This window comes from Mustela nigripes, chromosome 16 (assembly GCF_022355385.1).
Source record: "Mustela nigripes isolate SB6536 chromosome 16, MUSNIG.SB6536, whole genome shotgun sequence".
NCBI classification, from domain to species: domain Eukaryota; kingdom Metazoa; phylum Chordata; class Mammalia; order Carnivora; family Mustelidae; genus Mustela; species Mustela nigripes.
This window is the reverse complement of record NC_081572.1, coordinates 33,905,021-33,921,178: the sequence shown is the minus strand read 5'-3', so window position 1 is coordinate 33,921,178 and position 16,158 is coordinate 33,905,021. Positions and strand designations below refer to the sequence as shown.

The window sequence follows — 16,158 nt, the reverse complement described above, 5'->3', positions numbered from 1 at the left end:
ACTGTTTATGCCTTTTACTACTTGTCAAAAACTTATTTACTTAAATTATGAAGGGGGGGAGCATTTCTATTGATAATCCCATTCCTACCAAAAAAAAGAAACGAGAGTCAATTAAGTCAGAGAATAAATGTTATATGTTGACCCCTTTCTCACAATATCCAATTCTGTGTTTACATCTTGGAGAAGAAAATATACACGGATTCATACTTCATTTGTAGCCAGTACTTTTCCAAAAATAAACTAATTCATTCTATTTCTAAAATCAAGGTTTGGGGCACCTGGGTGGCTCAGTGGGTTAAGCCTCTGCTTTTGGCTCAGGTCATGATCTCAGGGTCCTGGGATGGAGCCCCACATAGGGCTCTCTGCTCAACAAGCCTGCTTCCTGTTGAGGCTCCAACAGAGTCTGCTTCCCCCTCTCTCTCTGCCTGCCTCTCTGCCTACTTGTGATCTCTCTCTCTGTGTCAAATAAATAAAATCTTTAACAAAAAAAATTAAACTAAATTAAAATCAAGGCTTAACTATGGAAATTAATAAAGATTATATGTAGAATAGATACACTACAGAAGAGTGCAGTTTTTGAGTATATTCAATTAGAAATATTAATTATCTATAAAGGATATGATAATTATAATAATCTCTTTATTTATAACTAAGTCTATCAAAGTCCCAGCCTACCTCCATACCTCACTGCCATGAACTCTATGCCACAAAATACTGTAGTCCTGTATGAAAAACACATCTTTTTTTTTTTTTTAAGATTTTATTTATTTATTTATTTATTTATTTGAGAGAGAGAGATCACAAGTAGGCACAGAGGCAGGCAGAGAGAGGGGGGTAAGCAGGCTCCCTGCTAAGCAGAGAGTCCAATGCGGGGCTCGATCCCAGGACCCTGAGCTCATGACCTGAGCTGAAGGCAGAGGCTTAACCCACTGTGCCACCCAGGCACCCCGAAAAACACATTTCTTATAAAATATTTAGTAATTCAGGTCTTTCAGTAATTTTTAGAAATAAACATTTTATAATGTATTGATATTAAAACTCAACAAGTAAGAGTAAACCTTGTCATTATATTAAAACTATCAATAACAAAAATATTCATAACATAAATATTCATATAAAAGATATTTGGGGCAAAAGAAAATGCAATCATTAGGTAAAAACAACAGAGTTAAAAAGTACAAAGTATCTACATTACCAGTGCATGCATTAAGTTCATATTTTACCATCAAATTCCTCATATATAGAAAAGTACCATGCCGTTTCACTTTAAAGACATGTTATAATGAATAACCTACTATAATAGCAAACTCCTTTGTAATAAATAACTACATAAAATAAAGTTACAATAATTTACCATTTAATTTATGTCCATGATACAATTCAAGTAAATTCTGCAAGTGCCACTGAAAACTTGACTGATATTTGACTCCCATGTGCAGCGATAACAGTATCATTTCACTGCCAATAAACGGTTTACCTGCTGTGTAGTTTCTAAGGGTCGAATTCTTTTCTTCTCTACTTGAAAATCATCATTTTCATCTCTTTTTATGGATGCCTGTTTCTTGGCAGATAGTTTTGCAGCCAGCGTAGTTTTTTCAGGAGAATCTTATAGAAGAAGTCATAAAAATTAACAAAAAAACTTACAATTAGGCAGTTTTCTAGGAAAAATATGAGTCAAGATGTTATGACTTCTCAAAATTTCATTAACATATTTAAAACATGAAAAGTTCAACATGCTTAAAAGCATTTCTTTACAAATGAGTTTACTTAAAAAAGATACAACATTTGAGAAATAGGCTTTCAATAGCAAAGTCCAATTCTGCTTTAACAGGTTTATGTTTTTGTAAATGACTCCCAATAATGTGGTTTAAAAAATACAACTATAAGTGTCTCACAGGAATATGTATTTCATTTATATAAAAATCTTTCTTTACATTTTCTCAATGTTTCTTCCCCATTAAGCTTTTACATGTTCTTTAGGCTTGAAAATACAGTAGAATCAAGCTCTTATAATCTGTCCTTTAATGCCACTACTCTGAAGATCATCAATGACCTCTTAATCACCAAATATTAACCCACTTAATAGATGTAAACACTAGGTTTTTAAGAAGTCAAGTTAATATGCCCAATATGATACAGCTAGTAAGAGGCAGCGCCTGGATATAACTGATTCCTCCTGTCTGACTCCAAAATCCATCAGTCTAACTTCTAGGGATACAGCCAAACTTAACACTATCTTCTTAAAATACCGCAAACACAATTCCTTTTTCCTTAATTTCTGTAACACTTTTCTTAACTGTTCCTATACATTGATTTCTCCTTTTCCCTAAATGTGAGTGTTATTATAAGTACCTTCCTTCCTCTCAGCTCTTCTCTATACATTCCCTCCACTCCCAGGGCTTGAATTCATTTAACGAGCATTTATTTTACGGAGTCCATACAATTTCAGACACCATGGAAAACAATGAAAAAGAAACAGCCTCAGGCCTTAAAAGATTTACAGACTATTAGGGGAGAAAGCCCTAAAAGCAAGTCCAATATTATTTTCTAAAACCAAGTCTGAGTCTGTAAAACCACAAGTAAATCTACGCTACACAGCACTGATTTTCAAGCTTTTTCTGAGAGGACTATATTTTTTAAAGAAATGTTGCTTAAAATTTTCAAAATAGAATAAAAGACCTAGAACTTCCCTGAATCATTGTCCTATCCCCCCAGCAGGCCATATTTTTTCCTATGACTCTTAGGAACACAGTTTAAATACCACTTATTCTAGGGGCACCTGGGTGACTCAGTCAGCTGGGTGATGGACTCCTGATTTTGGCTAAGGTCATGGGATAAGCCCTGTGTAGGCTCTGTGCTGGGCATGGTGCCCACTCAAGATTCTCTCTCTCAGGGGTGCCTGGGTGATTCAGTGGGTTAAGCGACTATCTTCGGCTCAGGTCATGGTCCCAGGGTCCTGGGATAGAGTCCCACAACCAGCTCCATGTTCAGCGGGAGTCTGCTTCTTCCTCTCTATCTGCCCCTCCCCCCACTCATGGGCAGGCGAGAGATCTCTCTCATAAATAAAAACTTTAAGGGCGCCTGGGTGGCTCAGTGGGTTAAGCCGCTGCCTTCGGCTCAGGTCATGATCTCAGGGTCCTGGGATCGAGGCCCGCATCGGGCTCTCTGCTCAGCAGGGAGCCTGCTTCCCTCTCTCTCTCTCTGCCTGCCTCTCCATCTACTTGTGATTTCTCTCTGTCAAATAAATAAATTAAAAAATCTTTAAAAAAAAAAAAACAAAACTTTAAAAAAAGAATTCTCTCTACCCCCCACCCACCACTCACATTCTTGAATCCTCTAAATAAATTAACACCACTATATTCTAAAATCTTAATGGTCTTGTCTTTCACACCTAGGTCTTTTGGGGGGGGTGCTATACAATTCCATTTTATTAGTATCAGACACTGGGCTTAAAGTTTTACATAGATCAGCTCCTTCTACCATCCCATGAAGTAACAAGTATTATTTTACAGTTGGGGAAACTGATACATAGAAAAATAGAGTAAGTGCCCCCAAGATAAACAATGGAATTGATTCCAAATTGGTTTCCAACATAATCCAATACCTTTAAGTTTTGATTTGTCTTTTTTTTTTTTTTTAAGATTTTATTTTTAAATAATTCCTACACCAAACACAGGGTTGGAATTCAAACCCAGAGATTAAGAATCTCATGCTCTACTCACTAACCCAGCCAGGTGTCCCTTTTTAACTTTTTTTTTTTTTTTTTTAAAGTAAGCTCTATGTCCAACACAGGGCTTAAACTCATGACCCTGAGACCAAGAGTTCCATGCTCTGCTTACTGAGCCAGACAGGTACCCAATATCTTGAAGTTTTAAAAAGTTATCAACTAATGTAAGCCCACTGTGAAAGATGTAAGCAAATTAAAAGTATAAATAAGAAACAGTAAAATGCCATCCACTTCCCTTCCTCCCTTCCCACTTGCTCATTTCTTATTCTTCCTCTCTGAAGTAATAACTTTATCTTTCAGCTTGAATCCTTCCGGATGACTTTTTTCTTTTTATCTTTTTTTTTTCATCATAATAAATGTACTCTTTTATCCCTATCCTATTTTCCTACCCCCCCACCCCCACCCCTCTTCCCCTCTGGTAACCGTTAGTTTGTTCTCTATAGTTAAGAGTCTTTTTCTTGGTTTGTCTCTATTTTCTTCCCCTTGGTCATTTGTTTTGTTTCTCAAATTCCACAAATGAGTGAAATCATACATTATTTGTCTTTCTCTGACTGGTCTAATATTATACTCTCTAGTTCTATATTGTTGGAAATGACAACATTTCATTCTTTAAATGATTGAATAATATTCCATCATATGTATATGATGGGATACTACACACACACACACATATATATATGTATATATATATACACACACACATATACCACATCTTCCTTATCTATTCATCTATCAATGGATACTTGGGTTGCTGTTATAGTTTGGCTATTCAATTAATGCTGCAGTAAACATAAGGGTGCACGTATCCCTTTGAATTAGTGTTTTTGTATTTTGGGGGATAAATACCCAGTAGTGCAATTCCTAGATTGTAGGGTAGTTCTATTTTTTATTCCTTTGTTTTTAAAGATTTTATTTATTTGACAGAGAGAAAGAGAGCAAAAGCAGGGGGAAAGGGAGCAGAGGGAGAAGGACAAGCAGACCCCACTGAGCGGGGGAGCCAAATACGAGGCTTATTCCCAGGACGAGATCATAACCAGAGCTGAAGTCAGACACCTAACTGACTGAGCCACCCACGTGCCCTGGGGTAGTTTGATGTTTAATTTTTGGAGGAACTTCCATAATATTTTCTATGTGTTTGCACTAGTTTGCCTTGCAACCAACAATGCAAGAAAGTTCCTTTATCTCCACATCCTTACCAACACTAGTTTTCTTGTGTTTTTTATTTTAGCCATTCTAACAGGTATGAGTGATATCTAATTGTGGTTTTAATTTGCATTTCCTTGATGATAAGTGATGTTGACCATCTGTTCTCGTGTATTGGCCATCTGTATATCTTCTTTGGAGAAATGTCTGCTCATATTTGAGCATTTTGTCTATCCATTTTTTAATTGGATTATTCCTTTTTGGGGTGTTGAGCTGTATCAATTCTTCACACATTTTGGATACTAACCCTTTTCAGATATTTCATTTGCAAATATCTTTTCCCATTCAGTAGGATGCCTTCTAGTTTTGTTGGTTGCTTTCTTTGCTGCACAGAAGCTTTTTATTTTGATGTAGTACCAGTAATTTGTTTTTGCTTTTACTTCCCTTGCTTTAGAAGACGTATCTAGAAAAACGTTGCTATAGCCAATGTCAGAAATTATTGCCTGTGCGCTCTTCAAAGATTTTTATGGTTTCAGGACTTACATTTAAGTCTTTGATCCATTTTGAGTTTATTTTTGTATATGGTGAAAGAAAGTGATCCAGCTTCATTCTTTTCCATGTGCCTGTCCAGTTTTCCTAACACCATTTGTTGAACAGACTCCATTTCCCATTGTATACTCATTCCTCCTTTGACGAAGATTGACTGACCATGTAACTGTGGGTTTATTTCTAGATTTTCTTTTCTATTCCATTGATCTGTGTGTCTATTTTTTGCTAGTATCATACTACTTTAATTACTACTGCTTTGTACTGTAACTTGAATTGTGGAATTGTGGTACCTCTAGTTTTTTTTGGTGGTTTTTTTTTTAAGATTTATTTATTTATTTGACAGAGAGACACAGCTAAACAGGGAACACAAGCAGGGGATAGTGGGAGAGGGAGAAGCAGGCTTCCCCCTGAGCAGGGAGACCAATTTGGGGCTCGATCCCAGGACCCGGAGATCATGACCTGAGCCAAAGGCAGATGCTTAATGACTGAGCTATCCAAGAACCCTAGTTTTGTTTTTCTTTTTCAAGATTGTTTTGGCTATTGAAGCAAAACAATGAAAGTTCTATGTCACATCAATAAGAGAAAGAATAAAAGCCACGTATCATTTCAACAGATGCAAAAAAAGCATTTGACAAAGTACAACATCCATTCATGAAAACCCTCTGCAATGCAGGTCTAAGGGAACACATCTCAACATAATAAAGACTTTATATGAAAAACCCACAACCAACATTACATTCAGTGGTGAAAACCTGAGGATTCCCTTAAGTTCAGGAATAAGGCAAGGATGTCCACTCTCATCACTTTAATCAACATAATACTGGAAGTCCTAGCCATAGCAATTAGACAAACTAAAGAAATAAAAGGCATCCAAATTGGTAAGGAAGAAGTAAAACTTTCCCTAATTGCAGATGACATAACACTATAAGAAACCCTATATAAGAAACTATATATAAACCCTTAAGACCACCAAAAAATTACTAAAGCTGATAAATGAATTCAATAAATTTGCTGCATACAAAATCAATGTACATAAATCTAAGCACAGAAAGTACAGAAATTCTTACAGATTTATAATGAAGCAGCAGAAAGGGAAATTAATGATCCCATTTACAACAGCACCAAAAAAAATAAAATAAAATACCTAGGAATAAACTTAACCAAAGAGGTTGAAAGACTTATACCCTGAAAACTATAAAACGCTGATGAAAGAAATTCAAGATGACTCAAAGAAATGGAAAGACATTCCAATTCCATGCCCATGGGCTGGAAGAACGAATATTGTTAAAATGCCAGAACTCTTGAGAGCAATCTATAGATTTAATGCAATCCCTATCAAAATACCAACAGCATTTCTCACAGAACTAGAACAAACAATTCTGAAATTTGTTTGGAAAAACAAAGGCCTTTCATACCTAAATCTTTCATCTGCCTGGAATGTATTTTTCTTTATGGCATAAAGTAGGACTCAAATGTAAATTTTTTCATATGGATATCTAAGTACCGCCTATTTTAAAAAGTCCCTCTTAGTCCTCTGCTCTGTAAACATACTTTTTTTTTTTTTTTTTTTTTTTAAGTAATCTCCACACCCAGCTTGGAGCCCAATGTCGGGCTTAAACACACAACCCTGAGATTAAGACCTGAGCTGGGATCAAGAGCCAGACACTTAACCAACTGAGTCACCCAGGCACCCCTAGATGTAGTTCTATAAATAATCAAGTTTTGGGACACCTGGGTGGCTCAGTGGGTTGAGCCTCTGCCTTTGTCTCAGGTCATGGTCTCAGGGCCCTGAGATCAAGCCCCAAATCAGGCAGGCTCCCTGCTTGGCGGGAAGCCTGCTCCCCACGGCCCTGCCTGCTCCCCACGGCCCTGCCCTGCCTGTCTCTCTGTTTACTTGTGATCTCTCTGTCAAATAAATAAATAAAATCTTTAAAAATCAAGTTTCTAGATACATGTGGAACTGAATTTGGGTTCTCTATTGTTTTCCACTGGTCTAACATTGTGCTAATACTAAACTGTTTCAATTATGACCTGATTCTTGAAGAATGTCTTAGTCCTTTGTATTTCCATATATATTTTAGAAAAGATTTTTGTAATTTTTGGTCAAACTTGTAAAATACCCACAGAATGAATCTAGATCTTGGTTCTCAAATGGGGCACTGTTAGGCACTTGTAACATCCCAAGTCCCACTCCAAGGGACATTGGGAATAGACATTCCCGGTTGTCACAAAAGGTGGGAATACTACTGATATCTAGTGGGTTGAGGCCTAGGAGACACTGCTAAACATCCCACAATGCTTATGCTTGTTATGGGGGACGGGACAGCCCCCATAACAAAGAACTATCCCTTTCAAATATGATAGTGTCATTGTTGAGAAACTCTGCCCCAAATATATCAAGGGGGGAATTTGTATGGGCCCATTAAATTTGTATGGGCCCACCCAAAACAATAATTTAGTTCTAGAAAAACTGAATTGCCATGTGCCAAATAAGATTAACCCCAATTCATTTTTTTTTAATCACATTATATGCATACAAAAAGGCTTATCTTCTTGTTCTTTATAGCAGGGAAGTCTGCAGGAAGTTTACCAAAGTCTTTAAAATATAAAGTTATAAAGAAATAACATCTATCTAGAATATATATATATATATTTTTTTTATCTAGAATATATTAAAAAAAAAAACACCTCATAGAAATCAGTAAGAAACAACCCAATAGAAAAATGGGCAAACAAATAACAGGCAATTCACTAAAGGGGATATTCAAACTATCAGTAAACATATAAAGAGATGCTCAACCTCATCAGTCACCAGAGAAATGCCAATTAAAACTCAGGCGAACACCACAGATGCACCACAACAGCTAAAATTTTAAACTGGAAATATTAAGTGTTAACAGGTATGTTGAAAAATGTAATTTCCAAATACTGCTAGATGTAGGGCAGCAGGGTAAATAAACTGGTTCAACCACTTTGGAATTATTAGCAATATCTATTATAGCAGAACATAAGCACACACTATGACCAGCAATTCCATTTCTAGGTATAAGTCTAATAAAAAAATATCCATTTGCACTAGAGTGAACAAGAATGTTCATAACAGCATTAATAACCAAAAACAAAAACCACTCAAATATCTAACAGTTGTACAACAAATTAATAATGCTGTATTAGTAATATATAAAAACTAGTACTATATACAACACCACCAATGAATCATAGAAACACAATGTTAAGCGAAAACAGACAGGCAGTACAATGTGCAAGAGTACACATATAATTACATTCCTATAAAGAGGTAAAAATCATCAATGGTGACTGAAAGGAGGACAGCAATTAGGGAGGGCCTCCACAGTGTAGGTTATGTCCCATGTTTTTTATCTAGGTGGTAGTTACAGGACTGTTTACTTTGTGAAAATTCATCAAGCTTATACACTTAAAATCCACACACTTTTCTGTATTTAGGTTATTTCATATTAAAGAACTTACTTAAAAATACAGAGTATCAGAATACAACCCTGACCACATCTGAGTCTTCGAGAAAATATTCTAAGCAACTTTAACTCACAGTCACATTGAGCATATATTGACAACTGATTTTTTACAAAGGCACAAGGTAGTGGATAAAACAGTTTTTTCAATAAATGATGCCAAACAATTATATATCCAAATGCAAAATAAATGAACTTGGATCTATACCTCACATGATCTACAAAATTAATTTGAAATATCTCAAACTAAAAGTAAAAGCTAAAACCAGATTTGATTTAAAAAAAAATTTTGTACTTGAAATATATAAAGAACTCTCAAAACTTAATTTAAAAAAAAAAAAGAAGATCTGAACAGTCATTTCATCAAAGATACAGATGGCTAATAAGCACATGAAAAGATCCCCAACTGTGCTAAGTGATTAGGGAAATGCATATTAAAAACCACAATGAGGGGCGCCTGGGTGGCTCAGTGGGTTAAGCCGCTGCCTTCGGCTCAGGTCATGATCTCGGAGTCCTGGGATCGAGTCCCGCATTAGGCTCTCTGCTCAGCAGAGAGCCTGCTTCCCTCTCTCTCTCTGCCTGCCTCTCCGTCTACTTGTGATTTCTCTCTGTCAAATAAATAAATAAATAAAATCTTTAAAAAAAAAAAAAAAAAACCACAATGAGATACCACCACATACCTCTTAGAATAGTAAAAAAAGACTGACCATACAAAGTATTAACAAGGATGTAAAGAAATGAGAACTCCCAGCCACTGCTAGTGGGAATTTAAAATGGTAAAAACACTTTGGGAAACAGCTTGGAAGTTTCTTACGAAGTTAAACATAAGTGATCTAGTCACTTCTAGTATTTACCTTCAAAAAAATGAAAGCACATGTCTATAACAAAGACTTATACAGAAATATTCACAATAGCTTTATACGTGATAGCTTAAAACTAGAAACAACTCAAATATCCATCAACAGGTGACTGGATAAACAATTTATAGTAAGTTCATACAATAGAATATTACTCAGTAATAAAAAGGAACAAATTGTTGATACATGCAACATGGACAAATTTCAAAAGAATTATGCTAAGTGAAAAGCTAGACAAGTAAGCATACAAACTAAGATTCCATTTAAATAAACTTTAAAAATGCAAACCAATCTACAATGACGGAGAGCAAATCAGTGGTTGTTGGGAAAAAGTGAGTCATGGAAGCTTGGGAAAGAGGAATAACAAACGGGCATAAGAAAACTTTTGAAAGTTATGGACATGTTCACTACCTTGACGCTTTAAAGGAGGTACGCCTATATCAAAAATTACCAAAGTGTACCATTGAAATATATAGTTATGTCAATGTTTGTTTAAAAAAAAATACAGGTTGTTAGGGGCACCTGGGTGGCTCAGTAGGTTAAGTATCTGGGGTCCCTGCTCAGCTGGGAGCCTGCTTCTCCTTCTCCCTCTCCCTCTGCTGCTCCCCCTGCTTGTGCTCACTCTTTCTCAAATAAATAAATAAAATCTTAAAAAACAGGTTGTATATAAACCTAAACCAGAATTTCTATAATTATCTCAAAATCAATTCCATTCATTCATACAACAAATATTTATCTAGCCCCTACCACATGTCAGGCACTCTGTTAGGTACTAAAAATACAACGATAATAGAAAGGGGGTGGTTGGGTTATGAACATTGGGAGGGTATGTGCTATGATGAGTGCTGTGAAATGCGTAAACACAATTCACAGACCTTTACCCCTGGGGCAAATAATACATTATATGTTAATAAAATTAATTAAAAAAAAAAAACAATGATAAGCAAACTGACATGGTCCCTGACCTCAGAATATAGTCTGCTATGGGAAGCAGAGCTTGACAAATGATGTACACAGAAATACAGATAATACAAACTGTGACAAGTGCTATGAAGGAGAGGTGCACAATGAGAAGACAGAATAGGGAAACCAAATCTAGTCTGACAGAAAGGTCAGTATGGCTCCTTCAAGGAAATGATATTTAAGCTGAGACCTAAAGGAAATTCAGGATAACAAAGGGAAGATGGGACTTTCCTCAGAATAAATACTAACATAAGCAAAGTCTCTGAGGTAGGCGAAAGCATGATCCTCTTAAGGAATGGAAAGAAAAGCCAAAACTGCTAAGGGTCGAAACAGTATAGACAACACTATTGGTCAATTCTCCATCATGTATTCAACCACTTCTTCCTCATTCGTAACAGAATCATATTTTAGTTCAAGTATCTACCCTCCTCCATATATGGTCATATGTTTTAGAGGAAGATAACTCCATCCTTTGTTTTAGAAGTGGATACTATTTACGGCACCTGGATGGTGGTGGGTTAAGTGCCTGATTCTTGATTTCGGCTCAGGTTGTGATCTCAGGGTTATGAGACAGTGTCCTATGTGGGGCTCCGTTCTCCTCAGGAGTTTGCTTGAGATAAATAAATAAATAAAATCTTTTTTTTTTTTTAAGATTTTATTTATTTATTTGACAGACAGAAATCACAAGTAGGCAGAGAGGCAAGCAAAGAGAGAGGGGGAAGTAGGCTCCCCGCTAAGCAGAGAGCCCAATGCAGGGCTCGATCCCAGGACCCTGGGATCATGACCTGAGCTGAAGGCAGAGGCTTTAACCCACTGGGCCACCCAGGCGCCCTTAAATAAAATCTTAAAAAACACAAAAAAGAGAAGTGGATGCCCTTTAGACTTAAGTCAGTTATGGCAACCTCCTTTCTTCCTGCCAGTGAATAAAGGATGACATAAAAGCAGGAAAAGAAGTTTTTACGTGCTCTAACCACGAGATGGCACTTTGGATTAGGGAGCTATCAATGGAGATAAGAGGTTTTCATGGAGAAATAAGGAAGAACAAGATGTATAGGATGTCTCCTAGGTTTTTGGCTTAGATAAAGAATGGTTAATCCTTTCCATATACTCAACGCCAAAGAAATATTTTTAAAAATTAATAATCTTGTGATATTCTTAGTACACTTATCTTAAATCTAGTATGAACTGTTTAAGGATCATATTTAAAACATACCTGATTCTCTACTCAGCCATAAAAAAGGATGAAATTTGGCATTTGTGACAACATGGACGGACCTAGAGAGTATTATGCTAATGAAATAAGCCAGACAGATGAAAGAAAAATACCACATGATTTCACTTATGTGGGGAATCTAAAAAACAAATGAATAAACAACAAAAAAAGCAGAAACAGATCCATAATCACAGAGAACAAACTATGGTTGCCAGAGAGAAATGGAAGATACAGGCTTCCAGTTACAGAATGAATAAGTCACAGGGATAAAAGGTACAGCACAGGAATATAGTCAATGGCACTGTAATGACATAAGGCAATGGATGGTAGACACACTTGTGATGGGCACAGAATAACACCTAGACTTGTTGAATCACTATGTTGTACACCTGAAACTAATGTATTAATACAGTGTGTCAATTATACTCCAATTACAAAAACTATGTATATAAAAAGAAAAAAAAGCTAGCAAAACAAAAATTTAAGCTAGCAAAATGTCTGCATAAATTAAAAGTCAATCCAAGAATAAAATAGTACAAGGCTATCTATCATATGTGTTACCTAAAAATAATTCCAGAGAAATTAGGTGGAGATACATAGTCAATTATGCTAAGCAAATGTATCTTAGTTAAGTCTCACAACAGCAATAATTAAGACGACTACATATACCAACAGAGCCAGGCAAAAATATAAACTACCTTGATAAGTTGATGAAGTGTCATTTCTTTCAGAAGGTGGTGTACTTGGACTGTTGAAATGATGTGAAGTTCCTTCGTTCAAGTCAATGTTTGTAAAATTCTTTGAATGGCATGCACAACAACATGATGATGTTACTTCAGGTTTTTTACTTAAGCTTTCATCCACTGGCTTCCCTAAAAAAAAAAAAAAAATGAAAGAACCCAAGTTGTAATAGTTCTCATTTAAAAAACATTTAAAAAACTGCAACTAGGATGAGAAACCACCCAATTTGCCCAAGATTGGGAAGTTTCCTAAGATACAAGATTGTCATTGCTAAAACTGGAAAAGTACCTGGCAGATCTGGGCAAACTGGTCACCCTGTCTCCAGCATCAAATTACAACAAGAGAGAAATACCTACACTAGAAACGCTTATAGAGAAGTTAACATCAATTTAATCATTTGTAAAAATCTGATAATAGTCAAAGATTAATAATATTAACTAGCTGGGTATTTATATTGAGATTTATTAAAATATTAAGCAGGGAAGATTAAAATAAAGACCTAAAGTATATTCTTAATTACTACTATTTCCCTAAAGAAATAAAGCTCAATACATTAAATAATGTAAATACATAAGGCCTACATAATTTCGATTTTATATATCTATTTCAAATAGAAACATGTTTCATGATATATCAATTCTTTTTTTTTTTTAAGATTTTATCTATTTGACACACAGAGAGAGATCACAAGTAGGCAGAGAGGCAGGCAGAGAGAGGGGGGAAGCAGACTCCCCATTAAGCAGAGAGCCTGATGTGGAACTCCATCCCAGGACCCTGAGATCATGACCTGAGCCAAAGGCAGAGGCTTAACCCACTGAGCCACCCAGGTGCCCCTGATGTATCGATTCTACTACATGTACCAAAATCTATTTTAAGATCAACATTCAAATAAAACAGGTAATTTTTACTACTTAAACAGAATACATTTTTGCTATTACATAATTGTAATAGCAGTCTACATTGTGTGCCTACATGTATACTACACCAGATCTTAGCCAAAAGGCCAAGAAACAATTGCCCTCATATACAAAAACATAATTCATAGATACTAAAAAAAGTGAAAAGTTATTTTCTATGAACAGTATTGACATTATTTTCCCATCTGTACTACATATATACTACTAATTCTATTTTCAGTCTCCCATTAAAATTTTAGATTAACAGATTATCTCATTTTTCCCCACAGAGTAACATCATTAACAATCAAAATGAACAAAAGTTATAAAATTTTTACTTTTTATTTTTTAAGTCTTATCAGTAGCATGTTTCCTTTTAAACACACACATATATAAAAATACATAAATACATACCTACATATACTTGTGCTTAATTTTAAATTCTCCTACTACTTTAAGTCAAATCCATCTAATACATAACCAAAATATATCCAATACTGTATTTCAGATTCATTATGTATATTAGCAAGACTTTCATAAAATAAATGTTACTAGGCTTTTGTTAGCAAATTAAGTAAAAGTAATAGAAAATAATGTATTTATGAAAACAATATTACAATAAACTTTTGCTTATCTGGCATCCAAACAAGTAGAAAAGTATCAACTAGAATGTTTTCTTTAGAGATTTTATGGTCTAATGTTATACAGAAGGGACAAATAAGCAAATATATTAAAGGATTTACTCAAAGGGATTATTTGTGTATGTTACAGCATCATGACAGGCCCATCTCTTTCATCTTTTACATATAAATTATCATAATCATTTTCATAATGATAACTAAGCATTCCAAGATTCTTATGTAGACTCTGAATCATCAAAGGACTATATTATGTTCAAAACTGTTTTAGAATTAACAACATATTTTGCTCAGTTGAAACTCTTTTGGAAGATATGTAACTTGGGGCAACTGGATGGCTCAGTTGGTTATGTATCTGCCTTCAGCTCAGGTTATAATCTCAAGGTACTGAGATCGAGCCCTGCATCTTGATCTTCTGCTTCTCCCTCTCTGCCACTCCCCCTAATTGTGCTCTCTCTTGCTCACTCAATCTCTCTCAAATAAAACCTTAAAAAAAAAAAAAAAAAAAGGAAGATATACAACTTACAAAAAAAATCTTAAAAGAGAATCTGTAGCCAAACTATGGAAAGAACCTAGATGACCTAGATGTCCACAAAGAGATGAATGGATAAAGATATGATGTGTATACACACACACACACACACACACACACACACACACACACACCAGAATATTATGTGGCCATCAAAAAGGTGAAATCTTGCCATTTGCAACAACGTGGATGGAACTAGAGGGTATTATGCTAAACAAAATAAGTCAATCAGAGAAAGACAATTATCATATGATTTCTCTGATATGAGGAATTTGAGATGACGGGGGTGGGGGGGGTGGGTCATGGAAAGGAGGGGAGGGAAAAAATGAAATAAGATGGGACCGAGGAGGGAGACAAACCATAAGAGACTCTTAATCTCAGGAAACAAACTAACGGTTGCTGGGGGGGTGAAGGGGGAAGAATAGGGTGGCTGGGTTATGGACATTGGGGAGGGTTATGTGTTATGGTGAGTACTGTGAAGTGTGTGATGATTCACAGACTGTATCAAATAACACATTATTTGTATTGAATACACAATTTGTATACAAACAATACATTATTTGTACTGAAGCAAGTAATACATTATATGTTAATTAAAAAAAAAAAAAAAAAAAAAGGAGGGGCGCCTGGGTGGCTAAGTGGGTTAAGCCTCTGCCTTTGGCCCAGGTCATGTCTCAGTGTCCTAGGATCAGGCCCGCATCAGGCACTCTGCTTGGCGGGGAGCCTGCTTCTCCCTCTCTGCCTGCCTCTCTGCCTACTTGTGATCTCTCTCTCTCCCTCTCAAATAAATAAATAAAATTAAAAAAAAAAAAAAGAATCTGTACTTAAATTAGCTAACTAGGAGCATCTGGCTGGCTCAGTCCTTAGGCATCTGCCTTCAGCTAGAGTAATGATCCCAGAGTCCTGGGACTGGGTGTCGCATCAGGCTCCCTGCTCAGCCAGAAGCCTGCTTCTCCCTATTCCACTCCCCCTGCTTGTGTTCCCTCTCTCACTGTGTCTGTCTCTGTCAATAAATAAAATCTTTACAAAAATAAAAATATAAATAAACAAATGAATAAATAAATAAATAAATTAGCTAGCTAGAACATGGTTTGAGTCAGTCTGGATAAAAAAATATTTAAAATATTAAAAAAATATTAAAATATTTTTTTCTGGTCTAAGAAACCTGAAGTACCAACCAACAACTTACCACTAAGAGACTGTTGCCATGCCAAAGCAGAACAAAGTAAGGCTAAGCTTTTCCCACTTCCTGTGGGGCTCTCCAACAAACAATGTTGCTTACTATTTAATCCTCTGACAATCTATGGACACAAAAATGATAAAAAAGTCAATAAACAGTTTACTTCATTAGAATCTCTCTCCATCAACAGTATAAATACAACAACAATGAGAAGTAAGGTTGCACTTC

The 16,158-nt window shown here is 35.7% G+C and overlaps 1 protein-coding gene across 1 annotated transcript in view; it reads right to left on the bottom strand.

The window, feature by feature from the left end:
• The window catches only part of BRIP1 (BRCA1 interacting helicase 1), a 181,080-nt gene that overhangs the window by 161,227 nt on the left and 3,695 nt on the right, over positions 1–16,158 (bottom strand). Inside the window, 3 exon segments of the mRNA XM_059381073.1 lie at positions 1,478–1,605; positions 12,642–12,815; positions 15,940–16,051. Of these exon segments, the coding sequence (XP_059237056.1) occupies positions 1,478–1,605; positions 12,642–12,815; positions 15,940–16,051 (414 nt within the window).